General features: G+C 43.4%; 1 protein-coding gene across 2 annotated transcripts in view; it reads left to right on the forward strand.

Annotated features, from left to right (window-relative positions):
• Positions 1-54: 54 nt before the first annotated feature.
• Positions 55-17,710, forward strand: part of XRRA1 (X-ray radiation resistance associated 1) — a 104,596-nt gene continuing 86,940 nt past the window's right edge. Inside the window, exons 1-3 of one of the 2 annotated variants that reach the window (XM_033862277.2) lie at positions 55-272; positions 2,776-2,832; positions 5,688-5,785. In XM_033862277.2, coding sequence (XP_033718168.1) covers positions 5,692-5,785 — 94 coding nt within the window. In that variant the 5' untranslated portion in view covers positions 55-272; positions 2,776-2,832; positions 5,688-5,691. The remainder of the gene's footprint in view (positions 273-2,775; positions 2,833-5,687; positions 5,786-17,710) is intronic. The other variant, XM_073808454.1, reaches the window with a different exon arrangement.

The following is a 17,710-nucleotide window of genomic DNA, read 5'->3' on the forward strand; positions in this document are numbered from 1 at the left end:
TCGGGATCCGTAGCTAGGGCTGGCTGACGCGAGGTTGCCAGCGGAAGTGGCCGCGGGGTTGCCGGAACTTGTAGTAATTAGAAGCTCCAGTCATCAGTTGCCGCCTACTCGGGCAGCCGCCGCGTCGCGGTTACTAAGGAGTGGAGAAGGTAGTGGCAGGCGCCACGGTGGAGCGGCTCCGAGTTCCCCGGGAGGCTCGCAGGCGCGCAACCCGCCAGACCGGGCCGTCGCCCCCGCGGACGTCTCGGAGGCGGAAGCGACGCCGGAGGCAGGTGCGGCTGGAAACTGGAAACTTAGTTTGCGTGACGGGTTAGAGTCTCCCCCGCCCCAGATGTAGCGTTTGGCAAGGAGGGGGCAGGAGCTCGTCCTTCATCCTTTTCTAGCCCTGTAAAACTGTACGTACTGGTTCTTTGGTGACTGTCATCTTAGCTGTTAGCATTGTCTTCGTGTTACAGAGAACTCACATTCACTGAGTGCCTACTGCCTGCCAGGCACTGTCTTAAGTGCGTATATATCCATCCTCTCATTTAGTCTCCTAACGGACCAGTCAGGTGAGGAAACTAAGGCACTTAACCAAGGCCAGATAGCATGTATCAGAACCTAGTTTAGCAGCCAGATTTTTTAAAATATAAATTTATTTTATTTATCATTTTTGGCTGCGTTGGGTCTTCGTTGCTGCACACGGGCTTTCTCTAGTTGCGCTGAGCGGGGGCTGCTCTTCGTTGTGGTGCGCGGGCTTCTCATTGCGGTGGCTTCTCTTGTTGCAGAGCACGGGCTCTAGGCGCGCGGGCTTCAGTAGTTGGGGCTCACGGGCTCTAGAGCGCAGGCTCAGTAGTTGTGGCGCAAAGGCTTAGTTGCTCTGCGGCATGTGGGATCCTCCCCGACCAGGGCTCGAACCCGTGTCCCCTGCACTGGCAGACGGATTCTTAACCACTGCGCCGCCAGGGAAGCCCCCAGATGTTTTTTTTTGACATCAAACCAGTGTCATGCTCCCTTTGTTACCACCTGGGGTCCTTGGACTCTTTAATCAATAGAAATTGGTAAGAGGCCAGGCGGGGAATTCAGGTAAAGCTTTATTGGGACTCGTCCTGCAGCAGGAGGGAGCAACAAGAAACAGGTGGGGATGGAGGGGTGGCGGGTGAGCTGGTCCCTTAAATGGGGTGAGGGTGGGGGGATGGGTGGGTGAGGTGGGAGGGGGGGCTTAGGTGGTCTTCCCACCCCCTTGGTGGTGCTGTGTGCAGGGGTCATGGGCAGTACCCTGCTTTTGCTCCTAACACCTCAGAAATGGCAGTTGGCTTCTGGCCTTTTTGTGTCTTACTGTTCATAATTTGCCCCAGCTGTGCATGCATGCAGTTACTTTTAGTCCCTTCGAGTTTCTTTGTATTTTGTTGTTCAAGGAGTTGTTTGTCCAGGTGCAAGCACTCTAGTAAAGGGTCACAGGTCTCAACCTATCTCACCTTTGCCGCCCTGCCTTTACAGTTTTAGGATGTAATAATATTCCAGATTTTTATTAATTCTTTGTTTTACACAAATATTTATTGAGCACCAACATTGCTTGGAACTGCACTAAGGGATACTAGGGGATCAGAAAAGACCTGTTCCCTACTTTCATGGAACTCCTACTCTAATGACTTAGAGTTATCACATAATAGGACTTAATAATGATCTACCACACTGCATCATTTTTTTTAACTCCCCATGAATTCCTCATATAAGTGTCCAAATGATTGAACAAACAGTACTTACTATGGAGTGGTCACTGTTCTTGGCCCTGGGCACATACCCCTGAATAACAGACAAAACACCCGTCTTGATAAAGCTAACACCCACCTGACCATAATTATTACTAAAAACTATTAGATGCAGTTTCTTCACCTCTGTGAAGCAATCCAGTCAGATGGCCCTGTAGCTTTTTATCTTTTTATAACTTATGTTTCAAGACCCAGCTCTAATGTCACCTGCGCTGTGAAACTTCCCTGATCCTTCTTCCTTCTTTGCAGACAGAATGGAGAACTCCATAGTATTGTGTTCATGGTTCCATTTAGTTCAGTAAGCACTCAGTTGAGCCTCTTCAATGGACCAGACCTTGTTTGAGGTGCTGGGGATAAAGATATAGGTAGGACCCAGGCCTGGCCTTAGAGAGGCTCACACTTAGGGTGTAAGGAGTGGGGAACAGACAGGTAAGCAGGCCATTATAATACAGTGTGGCATGGTGCCTTCATTAAGAGGTGGGCTGAGGTGGTAACACAGATGAGGGTCAACCTGAGGAGGGGGATATACAGGAAGTTCTTCTGTATGCATCAGGCAAAGAAGAGGGGCAGAAGTGTGATAGACCGAAGGAATGGAAAAAGCAAATGTATGCAGATGAGAAGCATTATTCTGTGTGTGTGTGTGTGTGTGTGTGTGTGTGTGTGTGTGTGTGTGTGTCTGTCTTACCTTTCAACTTTGTCTTTGCTGGTTTTATCATGCATAAGTTTATTTTGTGTAAATGGACATATAAATGATCCTTTCCTTTCTAATTTGTGATTTGCACTTCCTATTAAGCACTCTAGCCCCACCCCATTGTCATAAAATTATTCTCTTGTTCCACCCCCTTGTCTATGTCTCCATCTCTATTTCTTTTCTCTCTGTTTCTGGGATCTTTAGTCCTGTAGTATTTTTCTAGGCCTCAGGTGAGACATTTTGGATCAAAGGGTCACAGTAGGATATAATTAATGAGAAAGTTCAAGAGCTCTAAATGGCAAACTAAGAAGGAGTGTAATATCTATTTTACAGGTGAAGAAACAAAAAAAAAAAGGAAGTCAAGAGGTCTTTCCCAAGATCAAAGATCAAGTAAGTACTATGCAGATCAGAACCAAGGTCCCCATATTCTGTAAGTTACTGGAGTTTTCTCCAGCAGTCGTCTTCTCTAACATTTTCCAGGCAGCTATATACTCATTCATTCATTCATCCATTCACCCATCTAGCAGATAGGTGTGATGATTGGTCACAAGAGGGATTTCCTGAAAGACAGATTGACTGGATGACCGTCTTCCCTATCCAACCATCCATCCATCCCTTCATCTTCCCAGCACATTTTTAATGTGTTCTAGGCTCTATGCTAGGCTCTAGGATTATATAGGTCACTACGTATTATAGGCCCCATAGCAGGTGGGAAGTTGGTAAAGGGAGAAAACAATTATAATAAAATGATAAGTGTTATACTAGGAGAAGTATGGAGTATCGTGGAAGCACATAGAAAGGGCCCCCAACCCTTTTCAGAGTGGTCAGGTATCAGGAAATTCACAATGCCCTGTGTTGAACCAAAGGAGATGTCAAGATCACTCATTCATTCCACAGGTACTTATGGAATCTATTATGTGCCAGGTGTTAGGTACTGGGAGTAAAGAGGTGAACACCATAGGTGCTGTCCTTCTCCTGGAGGGGCTCAAAGTCTAGTCAGGGAGATTAGAAATATGTATAAAACCCCTTGGGCCCTGGGAGTACCATTGTACCCTTCATTTGGCTCACATATGTTTATTGGGTGTTTCCTATGAGCTTTCCAAGAGTGGAAGAATGACAGTGAATTGGACATGTTTCCAGACTTGGAGGTTCAGAGGCCATTGAAACAACCCCCTCATGATTGTTAGTAATCTTATGAGGTAGAAAGGGGTCTGGCCATGAAAGACTTACAGAAGAAAAACTCCAGAGTTTAGCTAAAACAGCAATTATGTCCCTCTGGTAGGTTCAGTGAGGACTTTATGGAAGGGATGGCATCTGGACTGGGTCTAGAAAGAAGCTTGTTTTTTCTATTACCTCATTTAATTCTCACAACAATTCCCTGAGGCACAGGTTTTAATCCTCATTTTATATGTGAGAAATCTGAGGCCCAAAGAGGTAAAGTGATTTGCAGAAGGTCACTCCACTTAGTAGTAGAAACTAGTCTCAAATTTAAGTCTCTTGTCTCTAAAATTGTTGCCGCCTCCTACTGCACCCCTCTACTTTTCATATTTGTCACTTCCAGGAAACATTTTCTCTGGACACCTGATCCCAGCTCTCCACTCTGCTCCTTCTTTGTACTGAATCTCTTCCCAGACCCTCCATCTCAGGGTTCCGCATTCTTGCCAGGGTCTCCCTTCCCCTGGCCAGGTTCCCAAACCTCTGCTACCCCAAATTGTCTGAAGCTATCCCAAAGCAGATTAGGGAATGACTGGATCCTTTTAAAGAAAAATCTCAATCTCTAAGAGCTTAAGGTTCAAAAAATTTAGATCTTTGATAAGAGATTGTTTTCCTAAAGGAAGTGGCATTTGAGCTGAATCTTTTTTTTTTTTTTTTTTTTTTTGTGGTACGCGGGCCTCTCACTGTTGTTGCCTCTCCCGTTGCGGAGCACAGTCTCCGGACGCGCAGGCTCAGCGGCCATGGCTCACAGGCCTAGCCGCTCCGTGGCATGTGGGATCTTCCCGGACTGGGGCACGAACCCATGTCCCCTGCATCGGCAGGCGGACTCTCAACCACTGCGCCACCAGGGAAGCCCTGAGCTGAATCTTAAAGCATGAGATCTGCCAGATGAACAAGGTGGATAGAGCTATTTTAGGCCAAAGGAACACTAAGAACAAAGGCATGGAAGACCGAATGTGTTTGGGGGAATAGAAAATGATTCTGTGAGCCTCTTGGGTGGAGTGACTGGAGCTGGAACGTTAGGACATAGGTCTCCAGGGGCCTTCAAGACCAGGCTCAAGCTTGCTCAGTGGGAATCCAGTCAGAAGACTGTTGCAGTGTTCTAGGTGGGAGACGATGAAAGATTTAATGGAAGAGGTGAGTGTACTTCTGAGCTGGAATTTTCGTGACTCCTGACCAATGGAATCCCATTTCACCAGGCATTATATTTGTCAGACCTCTCTTTCTAAAGCACAGCTTGGGTCATGGCTCTCCCCAGCTTAGATATCATCCACGTCTCTCCGTTACCTCCAGTGTGGAGCCTGGGCTCCTAGCCTGGCACTGAAGGCCTTCAGAAGCAGGCACCATCCTTCCCATTCAGTCTTATTGTCCAAAACTCCCAAACACACCTCCTTCCCCTTCCTGGGTCAGGTTCTTTCTTTACTGTGCCAGATGTACCCACCACCGTGCCCTTAATCCTGTGGCCCTTTCTATTAATGCTTATCCTTCTCTCTATCAGAAAACTCAGTTCATCTCTCAAACCCAATTTATCCAGTTCACATCTCAGTATTTGCACATCATCTTGCCTAAAGTATGAGAGCCCTCTTCCCTGAACTCAAAACAAAGAACATAGCTAGGGAACACTTAATATGTACCAGGCACTACCTTTCCAAGTTGATCTTCTCCTTTGTCTATTAAGGTAGACATTTTACAGGCGAGGAAACTGAGGCTTAGAGGGGTAGAGAATTTTCCCAGTCAGCGAGTCAGGCAAGAGCCAAGATTCAAACCAGGTCTGTCTGAGCCCAAAAGTGATGCTTTTTCTACCGTTTCACTGAGCTACGGTTGATTTGAACCGAAAAACCCAGGGCCTATCTCCCTTGTTATCTAAAGGGCCAGCCCATTTCTGAAGCAAGACAGTGGGCCTCTAGGGCCTCGGAGTTAGGGTGTGTGTTAGGGGTGGTCCTGGTGAGTTCACAGACTGTGTTGGGGTGAGAGAGCAGCCCTGTCCCTTCTCACTCCTTACTTTCTTGCTTTCCTTGCTTGGCTCTCAGGGACATGGCCTCCTCAGGAGTCTACAAACTGGATGATGGGAAGCCTTATCTGAGCAACTGCTTTCCGGCCAAAAATCTGCTTCGGATGCCAGAGGAAGGTCAGGTGACTTCTCGGATCAGTACGTTTGCCTCACACCCAGCTCCTGCTTCAGAATGTCCCTGACACCCATTTCTTCCCTTCAACCCCTTCCGTGCTGTTCCCTGCCCCTACACAATCCCTTCCCTTCCAATCCATCTCCCCCCAGCAGTCTCAGGGAGCCTTATTTTTTTTTAATTTTATTTATTTATTAGAATTCTTTTATTTTTATACAGTTTTTTTCAGGTTACTTTCCATTTAGAGATATTGGCTATATTCTCCGTGTTGTACAATACATCCTTGAGCCTAAGTTACACGCAGCAGTTGGTACCTCCCACTCTCTCACACCTATATTGCCCCTTCACCACCACCCCACCCACTGATCACTACTAGTTTGTTCTCCGTATCTGTGGGTCTGCTTCTTTTATGTTATATTCACAAGTTTGTTGTATTTTTTAAATTCCACATAGAAGCAATATCATGCAGTACTTATCTTTCTCTGTCTGAGTTATTTCACTTAGCATAATGCCCTCCAAGCCCATCCATGTTGTTGCAAATGGCAAAATTTCATTCTTTTTTATGGCTGAGTAGTATTCTGTTGTATATATGTACTACATCTTCTTTATCCATTCCTCTGTTGATGGACACTTAGCTTGTTTCCATGTCTTGGCTATTGTAAGTAATGCTGCTATGAACATTGGGGTGCATGTGTGTTTTCGAATTAGTGACTTTGTTTTTTTCGGATATATACCCAGAAGTGGAATTGCTGGATCATATGGTAGTTATGTTTTTAGTTTTTTGAGGAACCTCCACAGTGTTTCCACAGTGGCTGCAGCAATTTACATTCCCACCAACAGTGCACAAGGGTTCTCAGGGAACCTTCTAAACTGCACATCTAACCATAGTGTTCCCTTCTGTTTAGTGACTTCTCACTGCTAGTTCCTTTACCTTCTGCTCTAACCCCCCCTTATCCTTTTTTACAACCCCTTTCCTTGATTTATGCCCTGTTCCATAGTGTTTATAATATTTTCACATAGCTTTTTAACATTCGCCCAGAACGTTCCAGCCCTCATCCCAGTTATCCAAACTCCTCCCATCCCGCAAGGCCCAGCCCTTCTCCCACTTCTTCCAGTAAGCCATATCCAGCTACTCCATCCCTCAGTGCCCATCCTCTCTTGAAAGCCGTCTTCCTTTCTGTGTTTCTTACTTGATGCGTAATTATAGTCTGCCCAGCTCCTAAAAAATGGCTTAAACTTGACTCTGCTAAGTAGTTTTTCAAACATTTATCTAGTTAAAGACTCCCCTGGGGCAGGGACTCCACCTATGCTGAGCAGAGTCCTGCAGATGGAACGCTGCCAAGAAGTGTGGGTTCACTGGATTGGATTTGCTGCTTTGAAAGGGTAAAGCAAGGGAGAAGTACCCCTAGCTTACCCTAGATGAAATGACATGCTGGTCGCTCTGTACATGGAATAGTAGAAGAACCTTCTCCTCCAGCCTGTGCTCCCCACTTCTCTTGAGTTATTTCATTTTTCACACAGAGACCTTCTTTGGCCACCTATCTGTTGAAAACCCTCCCATGGAGCTCTCAGTATGCACTCATGATTTCACATCCACACCCCCTCACACACACATAGATGGACAGATAGAGAAATAAATATAGCCATATGTATCTGCATGTGTTGGTATATGTACATGTACTTCCTGGCCCACTGAGGGCAATGGTACCTCAGTCGCAAAGAGCATGCCTGCCGCCTAGATGTTGATTTCTAAATACCATTCTCCAGTAAACAAAGCCAGGGCTCCTAAGACAAAAACCTGTTTCTAGGGCTGAGGCAAGAAAAATACATATTGAGCCTGGAACACTGTGTGGTGCCAGAAAATAAAGCAGTGCTCAGAAAAATGATGGGGGCAATTTGAAAGGACATAGGTGCCAAACTGAAGGAGCGCCCAATGGCCAAAGCTGGAACAATATGAGCGGCAAAATAAATAAAGGTAGAATTGGGTTGGAATCCGTAGAATAAGTAAATAGTCATGATCCCATGCTGATACAATTAAATTAAGAATACATAAATAAGTGGAGGAGAAGGAAAAGTCCTTCCTTACAATAGAATTACAGTTAATAAATGTAGAAGGAATTAAGGAAATAGAAAATTACTTTTTTGGGGGAAAATCACTATTAAAACATCACAGTAATAACTTTTACAGGCAAGAAACTTCTATGGATGCTGCATCAGTCAGGGTTCTTCAGAGAAATAGAATCAATAAGATGTGTGTATGTTCGTCCGTGTGTGTGTGTGTGTGTGTGTGTGTGTGTATCTCCTACAAGTTTTGTTTTCATATACGTATATGTGTTTATATATATGGACCAACACACATATATAAATTACATATTTTTAACGAATTGGTTTATGAAATGTGGAGGCTGGCAAGTCTGAAATCTATAGGAGAGGCAAGCTGAAAACTCAGGGAAGAGCTGATGCTTCAGTCTTAAGGCAAAATTTCATATTTCTTTGGGAAGCCTGTATTTGCACTTTTTTTTAAACATCTTTATTGGGGTATAATTACTTTACAATGGTGTGTTAGTTTCTGCTTTATAACAAAGTGAATCAGTTATACATATGTTCCCATATCTCTTCCCTCTTGCGTCTCCCACCCTCCCTATCCCACCCCTCCAGGCGGTCACAAAGCACCGAGCTGATCTCCCTGTGCTATGCGGCTGCTTCCCACTAGCTATCTACCTTACGTTTGGTAGTGTATATATGTCCATGCCTCTCTCTCGTTTTGTCACAGCTCACCCTTCCCCCTCCCCATATCCTGAAGTCCGTTCTCTAGCAGGTCTGTGTCTTTATTCCTGTCTTACCCCTAGGTTCTTCATGACATTTTTTTTCTTAAATTCCATATATATGTGTTAGCATACGGTATTTGTCTTTTTCTTTCTGACTTACTTCACTCCGTATGACAGACTCTAGGTCTATCCACCTCAGTACAAATAGCTCAATTTCGTTTCTTTTTATGGCTGAGTAATATTCCATTGTATATATGTGCCACATCATCTTTATCCATTCATCCGATGATGGACACTTAGGTTGTTTCCATCTCCGGGCTATTGTAAATAGAGCTGCAATGAACATTTTGGTACATGACTCTTTTTGAATTATGGTTTTCTCAGGGTATATGCCCAGTAGTGGGATTGCTGGGTCATATGGTAGTTCTATTTGTAGTTTTTTAAGGAACCTCCATACTGTTCTCCATAGTGGCTGTACCAATTCACATTCCCACCAGCAGTGCAAGAGTGTTCCCTTTTCTCCACATCCTTTCCAGCATTTATTGTTTCTAGATTTTTTGATGATGGCCATTCTGACTGGTGTGAGATGATATCTCATTGTAGTTTTGATTTGCATTTCTCTAATGATTAATGATGTTGAGCATTCTTTCATGTGTTTGTTGGCAGTCTGTATATCTTCTTTGGAGAAATGTCTATTTAGGTCTTCTGCCCATTTTTGGATTGGGTTGTTTGTTTTTTTGTTATTGAGCTGCATGAGCTGCTTGTAAATTTTGGAAATTAATCCTTTGTCAGTTGCTTCATTTGGAAATATTTTCTCCCATTCTGAGGGTTGTCTTTTGGTCTTGTTTACGGTTTCCTTTGCTGTGCAAAAGCTTTGAAGTTTCATTAGGTCCTATTTGTTTATTTTTGTTTTTATTTCCATTTCTCTGGGAGGTGGGTCAAAAAGGATCTTGCTGTGATTTATGTCATAGAGTGTTCTGCCTATGTTTTCCTCTAAGAGTTTGATAGTTTCTGGCCTTACATTTAGGTCTTTAATCCATTTTGAGCTTATTTTTGTGTATGGTGTTAGGGAGTGATCTAATCTCATACTTTTACATGTACCTGTCCAGTTTTCCCAGCACCACTTATGGAAGAGGCTGTCCTTTCTCCACTGTACATTCCTGCCTCCTTTATCAAAGATAAGGTGACAATATGTGTGTGGGTTTATGTCTGGGCTTTCTATCCTGTTCCATTGATCTATCTTTCTGTTTTTGTGCCAGTACCATTACTGTCTTGATTACTGTAACTTTGTAGTATAGTCTGATGTCAGGGAGCCTGATTCCTCCAGCTCCATTTTTCGTTCTCAAGATTGCTTTGGCTTTTCAGGATCTTTTGTGTTTCCATACAAATTGTGAAATTTTTTGTTCTAGTTCTGTAAAAAATGCCAGTGGTAGTTTGATAGGGATTGCATTGAATCTGTAGATTGCTTTGGGTAGTAGAGTCATTTTCACAATGTTGATTCTTGCAATCCAAGAACATGGTATATCTCTCCATCTATCTGTATCATCTTTAATTCTTTCATCAGTGTCTTATAATTTTTTGCATACAGGTCTTTTGTCTCCTTAGGTAGGTTTATTCCTAGATATTTTATTCTTTTTGTTGCAATGGTAAATGGGAGTGTTTTCTTGATTTCACTTTCAGATTTTTCATCATTAGTGTATAGGAATGCCAGAGATTTCTGTGCATTAATGTTGTATCCTGCAACTTTACCAAATTCACTGATTAGCTCTAGTAGTTTTCTGGTAGCATCTTTAGGATTCTCTACGTATAGTATCATGTCATCTGCAAACAGTGACAGCTTTACTTCTTCTTTTCCGATTTGGATTCCTTTTATTTCCTTTTCTTCTCTGATTGCTGTGGCTAAAACTTCCAAAACTATGTTGAATAAGAGTGGTGAGAGTGGGCAACCTTGTCTTGTTCCTGATCTTAGTGGGAATGCTTTCAGTTTTTCACCATCGAGGATGATGTTGGCTGTGGGTTTGTCATATATGGCCTTTATTATGTTGAGGAAGGTTCCCTCTATGCCTACTTTCTGCAGGGTTTTTATCATAAATCGGTGTTGAATTTTGTCAAAAGCTTTCTCTGCATCTATTGAGATTATCATATGGTTTTTCTCCTTCAATTTGTTAATATGGTTTATCACATTGATTGATTTGCGTATATTGAAGAATCCTTGCATTCCTGGAATAAACCCCACTTGATCATGGTATATGATCCTTTTAATGTGTTGTTGGATTCTGTTTGCTAGTATTTTGTTGAGGATTTTTGCATCTATGTTCATCAGTGATATTGGCCTGTAGTTTTCTTTCTTTGTGACATCCTTGTCTGGTTTTGGTATCAAGGTGATGGTGGCCTCGTAGAATGAATTTGGGAGTGTTCCTCCCTCTGCTATACTTTGGAAGAGTTTGAGAAGGATAGGTGTTAGCTCTTCTCTAAATGTTTGATAGAATTCGCCTGTGAAGGCATCTGGTCCTGGGCTTATGTTTGTTGGAAGATTTTTCCTCACAGTTTCAATTTCAGTGCTTGTGATTGGTCTGTTCATATTTTCTATTTCTTCCTGATTCAGTCTTGGCACGTTGTGCATTTCTAAGAATTTGTCCATTTCTTCCAGGTTGTCCATTTTATTGGCATAGAGTTGCTTGTAGTAATCTCTCATGATCTTTTGTATTTCTGCAGTGTCAGTTGTTACTTCTCCGTTTTCATTTCTAATTCTATTGATGTGAGTCTTCTCCCTTTTTTTCTTGATGAGTTTGGCTAATGGTTTATCAATTTTATTTATCTTCTCAAAGCACCAGCATTTAGTTTTATTGATCTTGCTATCGTTTCCTTCATTTCTTTTTCATTTATTTCTGATCTGGTTTTTATGATTTCTTTCCTTCTGCTAACTTTGGGGGTTTTTTGTTCTTCTTTCTCTAATTGCTTTAGGTGCAAGGTTAGGTTGTTTATTCAAGATGTTTCCTGTTTCTTAAGGTGGGCTTCTATTGCTCTAAACTTCCCTCTTAGAACTGCTTTTTCTGTATCCCATAGGTTTTGGGTCGTCGTGTCTCCATTGTCATTTGTTTCTAGGTATTTTTTTATTTCCTCTTTGTTTCCTTCAGTGATCACTTCGTTATTAAGTAGTGTATTGTTTAGCCTCCATGTGTTTGTATTTTTTACAGATCTTTTCCTGTAATTGATATCTAGTCTCATAGCGTTGTGGTCGGAAAAGATACTTGATACAATTTCAATTTTCTTAAATTTACCAAGGCTTGATTTGTGACCCAAGATATGATCTGTCCTGGAGAATGTTCCATGAGCAATTGAGAAAAATGTGTATTCTGTTGTTTTTGTATGGAGTGTCCTATAAATATCAATTAAGTCCATCTTGTTTAATGTATCATTTAAAGCTTGTGTTTCCTTATTTATTTTCATTTTGGATGATCTGTCCATTGGTGAAAGTGGGGTGTTAAAATCCCCTACTGTGAATGTGTTCCTGTCGATTTCCCCTTTTATGGCTGTTAGTATTTGCCTTATGTATTGAGGTGCTCCTATGTTGGGTGCATAAATATTTACAATTGTTATATCTTCTTCTTGGATCGATCCCTTGATCATTATGTAGTGTCCTTCTTTGTCTCTTGTAATAGTCTTTATTTTAACGTCTATTTTGTCTGATATGAGAATTGCTACTCCAGCTTTCTCTTGGTTTCCATTTGCATGGAATATCTTTTTCCATCCCCTCACTTCAGTCTGTATGTGTCTCTAGGTCTGAAGTGGGTCTCTTGTAGACAGCATATATATGGGTCTTGTTTTTGTATCCATTCAGCCAATCTGTGTCTCTTGGTGGGAGCATTTAGTCCATTTACATTTAAGGTAATTATCGATATGTATGTTCCTATTCCCATTTTCTAAATTGTTTTGGGTTCGTTATTGTAGGTCTTTTCCTTCTCTTGTGTTTCTTGCCTGGAGAAGTTCCTTTAGCATTTGTTGTAAAGCTGGTTTGGTGGTGCTTAACTCTCTCAGCTTTTGCTTGTCTGTAAAGGTTTTAATTTCTCCATCAAATCTGAACGAGATCCTTGCTGGGTAGAGTAATCTTGGTTGCAGGTTTTTCTCCTTCATCACTTTCAATATGTCCTGCCAGTCCCTTCTGGCTTGCAGAGTTTCTGCTGACAGATCAGCTGTTAACCTTACGGGGATTCCCTTGTGTGTTATTTGTTGTTTTTCCCTTGCTGCTTTTAATATCTTTTCCTTGTATTTAATTTTTGACAGTTTGATTAATATGTGTCTTGGTGTATTTCTCCTTGGATTTATCCTGTATGGGACTCTCTGTGCTTCCTGGACTTGATTAACTATTTCCTTTCCCATATTAGGGAAGTTTTCAACTATAATCTCTTCAAATATTTTCTCAGTCCCTTTCTTTTTCTCTTCTTCTGGAACCCCTGTAATTCGAATGTTGGTGCATTTAATGTTGTCCCAGAGGTCTCTGAGACTGTCCTTAGTTCTTTTCATTCTTTTTTCTTTATTCTGCTCTGCAGTAGTTATTTCCACTATTTTATCTTCCAGGTCACTTATCCGTTCTTCTGCCTCAGTTATTCTGTTATTGTTCCCATCTAGAGTATTTTTCATTTCATTTATTGTGTTGTGCATCATTGTTTGTTTCATCTTTAGTTCTTCTAGGTCCTTGTTAAATGTTTCTTGCATTTTGCCTATTCTATTTCCAAGATTTTGGATCATCTTTACTATCATTATTCTGAATTCTTTTTCAGGTAGACTGCCTATTTCCTCTTCATTTGTTAGGTCTGGTGGGTTTTTATCTTGCTCCTTCATCTGCTGTGTGTTTCTCTGTCTTCTCATTTTGCTTATGTTACTGTGTTTGGTGTCTCCTCTTTGCAGGCTGCAGGTTCGTGGTTCCCGTTGTTTTTGGTGTCTGTCCCCAGTGGCTAAGGTTGGTTCAGTGGGTTGTGTAGGCTTCCTGGTGGAGGGGACTAGTGCCTGTGTTCCGGTGGATGAGGCTTGATCTTGTCTTTCTGGTGGGCAGGTCCACGTCTGGTGGTGTGTTTTGGGGTGTCTGTGGACTTATTATGATTTTAGGCGGCCTCTCTGCTAATGGGTGGGGTTGTGTTCCTGTTTTGCTAGTTGTTTGGCATAGGTTGTCCAGCACTGTAGCTTGCTGGTTGTTGAGTGAAGCTGGGTGCTGGCGTTGAGATGGAGATCTCTGGGAGATTTTCGCCATTTGATATTATGTGGAGCTGGGAGGTCTCTTGTGGACCAGTGTCCTGAAGTTGGCTCTCCCACCTCAGAGGCACAGCACTGACTCCTGGCTGCAGCACCAAGAGCCTTTCATCCATACAGCTCAGAATAAAAGGGAGAAAAAGTAGAGAGCAAGAATTAGTAGAAGTAGGAAGAAAGAAAGGAAGGAAGGAAAGAAGGAAGGAAGAAAGAAAGAAAGAAAAGGAAAGAAGAAAAGAAAGAAAGAAAGGAGGGAGGGAGGGATGGTGGGATAAAGAAAGGCGAGAAGGAAGGAAAAAAGAAAGAAAGAAGATAAAGTAAAATAAAATAAAGTAAAATATAATAAAGTTATTAAATTAAAAAATAATTATTAAGAAAAAAATTAAAAAAAAACAACGGACGGATAGAACCTTAGGACAAATGGTGGAAGCAAAGCTATACAGACAAAATCTCACACAGAAGCATACACATACACACTCCCAAAAAGAGGAAAAGGGGAAAAAATCATAAATCTTGCTCACAAAGTCCACCTCCTCAATTTGGGATGATTCGTTGTCTAAAGGAGGGAAGGAAGGAAGGAAAGAAAGAAAGAAAGAAAGAAGATAAAGTAAAATAAAGTTATTAAAATTAATTATTAAGAAAAAAATTAAAAAAAAAAAAAACGGACGGATAGAACCCTAGGACAAATTGTGGAAGCAAAGCTATACAGACAAAATCTCACACAGAAGCATACACATACACACTCCCGAAAAGCGGAAAAAATCATAAGTCTTGCTTTCAAAGTCCACCCCCTCAATTTGGGATGATTCGTTGTCTATTCATGTATTCCACAGATGCAGGGTACATCAAGTTGATTGTGGAGCTTTAATCCGCTGCTTCTGAGGCTGCTGGGAGAGATTTCCCTTTCTCTTCTTTGTTCTCACAGCTCCCAGGGGCTCAGCTTTGGATTTGGCCCCGCCTCTGCGTGTAGGTCGCCAGAGGGCGTCTGTTTTTCCGCTCAGACAGGACGGGGTTAAAGGAGCCGTTGATTTGGGGGCTCTTGCTCACTCAGGCCCAGGGGAGGGAGGGGCACGGAGTGTGGGGCGAGCCTGCGGCGGCAGAGGCCAGCGTGACGTTCCAACAGCCTGAGGCGTGCCGTGCGTTCCTCTGGGGAAGTTGTCCCTGGATCCCGGGACCCTGGCAGTGGTGGGCTGCACAGGCTCCCCAGAAGTGAGGTGTGGATAGTGACCTGTGCTCGCACACAGGCTTCTTGGTGGCGGCAGCAGCAGCCTTAGCGCCTCCTGCCCATCTCTGGGGTCCGCGCTTTTAGCCGCGTCTCGCCCCCGTCTCTGGAGCGCCTTTAAGCAGCGCTCTTAATCCCCTCTCCTGGCGCACCAGGAAACAAAGAGGGAAGAAAAAGTCTCTTGCCTCTTCGGCACCTCCAGCCCTTTTCCCGGACTCCCTCCCGGCTAGCCGTGGTGCACTAACCTCTTCAGGCTGTGTTCACTCCACCAACCCCAGTCCTCTCCCTGCGCTCCGACCGGAGCCCGAGCCTCAGCTCCCAGCCCCGCCCGCCCCGGCGGGTGAGCAGGCACCGATCCTCTGTGCGGGAATCTCCCCGCTTTGCCCCCCGCACCCCTGTTGCTGCGCTCTCTTCCGCGGCTCGGCCCCGAAGCTCCCCCCCTCCGCCACCCGCAGTCTCCACCCGCGAAGGGGCTTCCTAGTGTGTGGAAACCTTTCCTCCTTCACAGCTCCCTCCCACTGGTGCAGGTCCCGTCCCTATTCTTTTGTCTTTTTCTTTTGCCCTACCCTGGTACGCGGGGAGTTTCTTGCCTTTGGGAGGTCTGAGGTCTTCTGCCAGCGTTCAGTAGGTGTTCTGTAGGAGTTGTTCCACGTGTAGATGTATTTCTGGTGTGTCTGGGGGTAGGAAGGTGATCTCCGTCTTACTCTTCTGCTATCTTTCCCCGGAGGTGTATTTGCTTTTAAGGTCTTTCAAGTGAGTGGGTGAGACCCACACATTATCAAGGATAGTCTCCTTTACTTAAAGTCAACTGGTTGTGGATGTTAGCCACATCTACAATATACCTTCACAGCAACACCTAGATTAGTGTTTGATTGACTAACTGCTTACCATAGTCTAGCCAAGTTGACACAAAATTAATCATCACAGATGCTAGGATTAGTGGGTCAAAGTATGATGAGAAGCAGGATATTTGTATAGTCTTGAGCTATCTTTATTAATTAGAAAGGAACTTCTTAGTAACTAAGAAAAACTAAGAGAAACTAAGCCGATACCACCTTGGCCGAGTGATCAAAATAAACATCACCAGTAATAAGACATATTGACATCACGTATGCCCTGACATTTTGTGCTGAGGAGGGCACAGCATCACTTCTTGCCAAACTGCAAGGCCTTAGTCTAATTATGGGAAAACATCAAACAAACTCAAATTGAGGGACATTTAATAAAGCAGTTGACTAGTACTCTTCAAAAGTGTCAAGATCACACAAGAAAAATAGAGACTACAGAACTGTCACAGTTTGGGGGAAACTAAGCAGATGTGACAACTAAATGAAATGTGAGATCTTGGATTGGATCCTGGAACAGAAAGAGAACATTAGTGAGAAAACTGACAAAAATCAAAGAAAGGCTGTAGATTCATTACTAATATTATGCCAATGTTAATTTCTTGGTTTTAACCATTGTATTATGATTATGTAAGATGTTAACATTAGGGAACCTGGGTGAAAGCTGTACAGGAACTCTGTATTATTTTTACAGCTTTTCGGGAAGTCTGAAATTATCTCAAAATGAAAATTTACAGGGGAAAAAAACCTTCCCATGAATACTCTTCCTGCTAAAAGCCTACCCCATTAAAACCCAAACTTCTTATTCCGGTTGAGATCTGACTCTGCTGACCTCTCCAGCCTCATCTCTTTTCCCTCAGGTCTATCTCCCCACACACTCCAGGCCTTCCTTCCTGGCTCTCTTGGCAGTTTTGGCACCAACTCTGGCTGGAGGCTCTAGGAGTTTGGGCTATTGGGATAGGACAAAGGTCCATGGCCCAGATGGGGCAGCCCTGGGAAATGAGTGCCTGGGCTGTCAGGCCCAGGATGGGAATAGGAGCTGGCTCATGTCAGACGTAGGATGGGAGCTGCATCCAAGACGCAGGATTAGCAGCAGTGGTCAGGTGAGTGAAGGCAAGCCCTTGAGGCAGGGGTAGTGGGCTATGCAGGCAGAGAGCCAGTGGTCAGGGGCACCAAGCTGGTTCCCACAGCTCTGTGCTGTTCTTCTGTGCAGTCCCAATCTTTGGTTTTTCCATCTCCACCTAGTCAACTTTCAACATACAAGATCTAGCTCATGCCCTAGGCTGGTAGCTCCCCGCTCTGGGCTTCACAGCACCCTTTACGTTATTGAGCTCCTTCGAATCCTCCGTTGTATCCTTCTCCATAGCCCCAGCTCCTGGCGCAAAGTAGATGCTCAGAAAAGGTCTGAATGGATGATTGTGGGTGAGAGCTGTGGCTCAGGGTAAGTTCAGCAACACTCACAGTGTGGTAAGCTCTGTGCAGGCCTTGGGAATACTGAGATGAGTGAATCAAAGTCTGTGCTCTCATGGAGCTTCCACTCTACAGGGCAAGACAGACAATAAACAAGCGAACAAATACAATAATTACAGATTACAATGAATAAACTAGTGATGAAGGAGAGAACAGATTCCAGAACGTTGTCATGATTTTTGTTAGGTGGGCTTACTAGTAAACCTCATATTCTTCTTTTTACTTAACATACATTTTCTAGTTCGTTCTACAGTGAGCATGTATTTTTGGGTCTTTAAAAAATGCCAGCTGTCCTCTCACTTTCTTATCCTGAGCTCCTAATGCAACTTTTGCTGTATAATGATAGAATCCAGGGTAAGTTCTGGGAAGATGTAGCCCACT

This window comes from Tursiops truncatus, chromosome 8 (assembly GCF_011762595.2).
Source record: "Tursiops truncatus isolate mTurTru1 chromosome 8, mTurTru1.mat.Y, whole genome shotgun sequence".
In the NCBI taxonomy this organism is placed as follows: domain Eukaryota; kingdom Metazoa; phylum Chordata; class Mammalia; order Artiodactyla; family Delphinidae; genus Tursiops; species Tursiops truncatus.